Below are 6,000 nucleotides of genomic sequence, written 5' to 3'. Positions count from 1 at the left end.
TTCCCCCTCTAACACCAACCTATCCCAAGCTAGGGGTAGAAAAGGAGTCCTCACTTTTCCACTCCCAGGAACTGTGCATTACCCCCACAAAGGCAGGAGAGAGCATAAAGGCAGCTGGATTGCAGACTACACTTATTCCTTGTTACTTTTTAGTAAAAAGTAAAGGTGTCGATTCTTTGTTCTTTCACCACAGAGCAACTCTGAAAAGAAAAGGTATCTTCAGACTGAACAGAAAAGAATTGTTATGGAAAAACACCAAGTGTGAATTTGTTAGATGACTTTACGCTCTCAAGACAAAATATATAAAAAGCACATTGGAAACTGCTCTGCGTGATTGCCTTTGTTTGGATTTTAGAAGCAGCTTGACTGACAAAGAAATTCTGAATGAGAGACTCTTTGGATGCTGAAAAGTCTTTTAAAGGTGATACACAAGATTTCAGAGAACAGCTCGACGTTGTTCTGTTGAAGGTTATACTTAGCCCTGAACCACAATGCGGTCCTGTCTGTGTATCATTTCCTGGGGGCTTGCCAAGTGACACACAGACACAGGCATGTCGTGAATTTCTGGTTTGGGTTTTTATTTTGTTTTGGTTTTTTTGGAGGGGGAGTTGTTGTGTTTTTTGTTTTTTAGCACGAATAGGGTGCCTGGAGTTTGCTTTAAGGTATCAATTGACTTCTGTGATGATTATGAAAATGCTGGCGTGAGGTTTTCAGGAGATAATGGAGAAAAGACGGACATTCTGTGCGGTGTATTCCATCATTCAGATTCATTTTGTCAGTGGTAAGCCTTTCGGTTGTCCTTTTTCATCAGATCTGCTGCTTTCAGGGGCCTGTGTTCCTTTAAAATGCCATGTGACTGCTATTGAAATTGATCACCAAAGGGCAAGTCATTACTAAGGTCTTCAATTACATATGTAAGTGGCAGCTATTGCAGAGATGTTCCAGGTGGTAGGGATGACTAAGGACAAAAAGCAAACAAGAAGGGAATGAATGGCCGGGGCCACTGCACTGAGGCTTTTCTGCCCTTTTCTTCCTTAAGAGAATCTCTGGAATAGTTGGGAGATTGTGCTTCTTGCAAATGAAAAGCTCTCCAAAAGACAGAACAGTCCTGGAAACTGAAAAAATAAAACTCAGTGCTCAGGGATTCTTTACTTAACTATCTTTTTTGCCTCAAATATCCTTTTAATTTTGCATATAGCAAGTATTTCTCCTCCCAATATCAACATTCTTGGGAGTTGAATGTATGTTGAATTTTAATGAGGCATGTAGTGATACAAATCTGAGAGAGAAAGTGGGTTTCTAATGACAATAGGAACCCAGACCTACAGTGCCTACTTAAAAATAGAAAGAAGAAAGATTAGTTCAGCACTCCGTAGCATAATAAATACCACCATGAGTGAGCTTGAGTGTCTTAATAGCTAACCATATGTCCTTGGTATAGCCACGCAGATTCTAAGAAAGCTTTCTAAGAGAACGAAGACATTGCAGTATAATTCTTTAGATAGCAGCAAAGGCATATTATCAAGCAAAGGAGAGCTCTCACAGGAAGTTGCAGTGTACTAACTGCTATCTACACAAACTTTTGCGTCCACAGAAGTGTAATAATCCCCATTTGTCAAGTACTCTGGAGAGCCTTGTTTCTACTCAGTTGTTCTTCATCGCTAATCTTTTCTTTTTGTGAGCTTGGCTGGCATTTGTTACAACAATATAGCATTTCTGTAGCAGTGTTCCGTGTTAATTCTAAAACTGAGGCCAACACTATGGGATGCATGCCAAAGGCACGATGGTTGACAGAGTAGAAGCGGCCTTTTACCACCGGGTCAGTTACTGAGGCGAGCAGGAATCACATCCTTTGTGTCTAGTATTTCAAAGTGTTAACGGAGAGATAGTGAGTGGAACCTCAACCCTGGTGTTTCCTTTCCTCTCATCCTAAAGATCTAATTGCATAGAAACAAAAGTCTTTGGAATCCTCATATACAGAAAGTCAAATTTCTTGCCCTCATCAACTATTAAATGTGGGAGGCACTTTGAAGGTTATCTAGACTAGAGAAATATTACAGACTTCTAACAACCAAATTCCTCTTTCTTGGTGTGTGACTTTCAGCAAGTGCTTGATCTCTAACTCAATTTCTGTCTCTATAGAGGCTTAACACCATCACTCTCAAGGTGGAAACAATATATGAAACAATATATTAAACAATAAAACATACTAAAGTACCATATAAATTATGTATTTTTAACCTACTCACACATATTCATTATTGTTGCAGTTTTAGAAAACATTACTTGGATACTATATGCAGCTGTTGATATATAACCAAAAAGCACAGTATAGTAAGTGTAAGAATACTTGTCATACTAAGTTTGCCCATGTGCTTTAGTTTGAATAGGCTTGACTTTATTCACAGTCAAAATGCTGAAATCATTTTAATTTTGGAACAGAAATGTAATTATTCAGAAATCAGTAATTTCCTCTGGTTTCCCTAAGTAAACGCCTCCTCATGTACGATGAGTCTATGCTTCGATCTTGATAATGCGCAGCTCTCTGCTATCCCTAAGGCAGCCAGGGGGAAATTTCATCACTTCCTCCCTTTCTCACTGAAGTGATCAGGGTTTCAAATTACTAGTCAGCTCCATGTGAACTATGCAAATTGATAGCTCCTCTCTTTCCTTTTCAGGGATATGGGAAGAAAAATACAATACAAGACAAGTCGTTTATGCTCTGCCTGGCTCTGATGCCAACTTGACATGCCAAATTCTAAAGACAGACCACCTGGTGCAGGCACAGTGGTCCAAGGTCACTGATGAGGAGGACCTTATTGCCGTCTATCACCCAGAGCATGGTTTCTACTGTCCCCATGGCAGACCCCCCGAATCTCTTGTGGCTTTCACAGAGGCTCCTGGAAATGTGACAAATTGGACACTCTTCTTAAGAAATATCTCTTCCTCATTCAGCGGAAATTACCAGTGTAGCTTTACAATGTTTCCAGAGGGCATTCAGACAAAAATCTACAACCTTGTTATTCAGACACATGGTAAGTAAGCATAACTGGCAGAAGGATAAAACACATGCTTGCATTCAGCTTTCACTCACCCAATAAATACACTTTATGAACCAATCATGTGCCTGGCATGGTGCCAAGCGCACGAAGAGAGAGGTATCATTTGATAAGGGAGATAGAAATTGATCAAGTAATTTCACAATTAAATGTAAAATAAATGTAAAATAGACCCATTGTAACAACAAGCATTAATCATAAGGATTACAGCAGTCTTGTGAACAAGCATGTAACAGAGGCCAGAAAATTTGTTCCTGAGAAAGTAATACTTGATCGAAGTCTGAGTAAACGTTAATACATTTGGGGTGGGAGTTGTGGGTGATACAGTGAGAGGGAACAACTGGATGTGTAGTAATTGAGGAAACGGGAAAATACCGATGGGGTTGTAGTAGAGATGAATGGATAAGGCTGGAGATAAGGCAAGCAGCAGATCATGCTCCACCTCTAGTCATGTCAGAGGTTTAATTTTTATTTAAGAGCCATGGAAAGACATTGAACAATTCCAACAAAATCATGGCATTGCATTTCGTAGCCTGGTTATGTTATCAAAAGGTTATGTTGAATTTAGGATGAGCATGAGTTGAAAGTAAATAAGGAGAAGGTAGATGGAAGTTAGGTCGACTCAGTAGTCCAGAGTAGAGAAGGTAGTTTGGGTAGGCATAGAAGGAAAATGACAAATTTTATATACAGTATAAGACAGATATGATTTGGTTATAGACTGGATATTGGAGTAGAGGAAATAAAAACTGAACATGGCAACCAAATAGCTAGCCTGCGTACCTATATCATGGCGTCATTCTCTGAGACAACACAAAGTACATTCGTTTTGTGGATGAACTGATAAGAAGTGGTATGAATGTATTTTGTGCAGGAAAGGCAAAGGAGTCAAGGAGCTTGCTACACATGGGGCATTCACATTACACACAGTTCAGAAGCATGCATTTGAAGCAGGATCCTGCAGTTTGGTCCTAGCTGCTTTGTGGCTAGAAATGAATTTGATTTATGTCCTGTTGCATAAATTCTCTGAGTCCATTTGGAAAATTATGATAATGATGCTTGCCCTAAATTACTTGATGCTAGAGTAAATTATTTCCATTTTTACTAATGGCATGGGATGAAAATGAAAGTCAACAAATGGTGAATACACTGAAAATGGGATATTTTAAGCTCAGAGGCAAAGTGACCTGGCAATATAAGAAAAACCAACAGAAACTAATCTATGAAGCCATGCCAGGGGAAGCATGGAGCAACTCAGGATAAGCAACAGATGTTGCTGTGTTCCTTATCTATTTGACTAGAACAGTCCACCTATGGGCCAGGATCCCATAAACTAGTACTTGACAAAGATCTGGGTTTGTTGCTCTTGTTGTTTTTCATTTGTTTTGTTGTTTTCTGAAAAGCGAAACGGAACTTCCCTTTAATTGGTAATGTAGTGGAGTAGAGTTGAAGCAGAGGGATGTACATTTCTGTAGAGCAATGTCTAACTATAAAAACTTTATCAAGTAACCTGGATTTGAACATTAACTTTGTCACTTGTCACTTGTTTGTACATTACTGTTGCCAAGTCATTTCAAGTCTCTAAGCTTTCATTTTCTTACATAAAACCTCCTTTAAGCGCAGTGTTTTATTTAGAAGATTAAGTGAAATCATCTGTGTAGATCACTTAGTACAATTTTTGTGAAATGTTAGCAGTATGAAAAGTGGTAGCTTTCATTAAGAGTAGTAATGATAATACTCAGTGAACCGTGTCTCTCATTTCTTACTAAAAATGACCCCTCTTTTTGCAATATGGTCTAATTTAGAATCCAATATGATATTTTTATACATTAATATAAGTACATATGTCCTTGGCTTTAGATATGCATCCTATACTTTCTGTCTATATCAGTATATTATACTATTACATATTTGACAGCCCACTGTTTCTCCACTGCAAAATTGACACAAGGATTGCTGTATTCTATATGAAGTAAAAGATATGATCATTCAAAAGGAAGATAGAAATGAAGAGAAGGTAACATATTCTTCAGAAAGAAGGGTGTTATTTCCTTCAAGGAAAGTGTATCCTTTGTTGTTGGAAAATTCTATGTGTTCTATTGAGAATTGTGCTGTTGTTGAGCTGGATCAAATGAGAAACAATAGCCTCAGTGGTACAGAGATGGTTCTAATATTGTGTATCTGGATACAAAGGGGAAAAATAGAAAGCAGCAACACATAAAGAGGAAAGAATCTTCACCACTAAATAACCAAAAAATGTAAATCAAGTATAGCACCACTTAACCCATAGGAGTCTACTGCCATGTTAGAGTCCTTCTGAGTCACCCCCAGTCATGTCTTCCTGTTCTCTACTAGTTTTCCCCACTCACTTGCATTACACTTTCCTCTTAGGCCCCTGTTATCCTTAAGTTTATGAGCTATTGGGTAAGCAATCATGAATGCAGTGCAAACACTTAGGAAGTACATGCACAAATCCAAACTGAAGTTTGAGAATCTCAACATGAAATAATAGGGACCAGAGGCCGTTGGGTGAATCACCTATTCCTATTTCTGTTGTCATCTGAATCATTCTCATTTCTCTACTCACAAAGCAGTGTGTGTCTAAATCTTGCTTCCATTTTTCTCAGGGACTCGCTGAGAGGGCGTTCTGTTCTCATTCCACAGTATTTTGACCTTGTGTGCCTTAACACACTGAAGCTATGGATAAGAATGCCATATATAAACAAGTTGGTGCTTATTTCTTTTTCATTTTAATTGGAAGAGTTCCCTCTTGGTTTGGGAGATTTTCATTCTATCAAATGCCTTTCTCTGAATTAGCTTTGTACATACCTTTCTATAATTTGCATGCTACTGTATAGTAGCTATTTTTTTTTTAAGAAATGATTCTGTATCTGAAAGGCAGAGAGATAAAGACCTCATCTGATGATTTATTCTCTAAATACCC

The 6,000-nt window shown here is 38.3% G+C and overlaps 1 protein-coding gene across 1 annotated transcript in view; it reads left to right on the top strand.

Moving 5' to 3' along the window:
* The first annotated feature begins 720 nt into the window (after positions 1-720).
* The window catches only part of CD96 (CD96 molecule), a 69,963-nt gene continuing 64,683 nt past the window's right edge, over positions 721-6,000 (top strand). The window contains exons 1-2 of the mRNA XM_040980913.1: positions 721-781; positions 2,679-3,035. Of these exons, the coding sequence (XP_040836847.1) occupies positions 721-781; positions 2,679-3,035 (418 nt within the window). The remainder of the gene's footprint in view (positions 782-2,678; positions 3,036-6,000) is intronic.

This window comes from Ochotona curzoniae, unplaced genomic scaffold, assembly GCF_017591425.1.
Source record: "Ochotona curzoniae isolate NIBS_2020 unplaced genomic scaffold, NIBS_Ocur_1.0 contig_3498, whole genome shotgun sequence".
Lineage (NCBI taxonomy): Eukaryota > Metazoa > Chordata > Mammalia > Lagomorpha > Ochotonidae > Ochotona > Ochotona curzoniae.
Note: the sequence above shows the minus strand (reverse complement) of the source record. Positions and strands in the feature narration are given on the sequence as shown.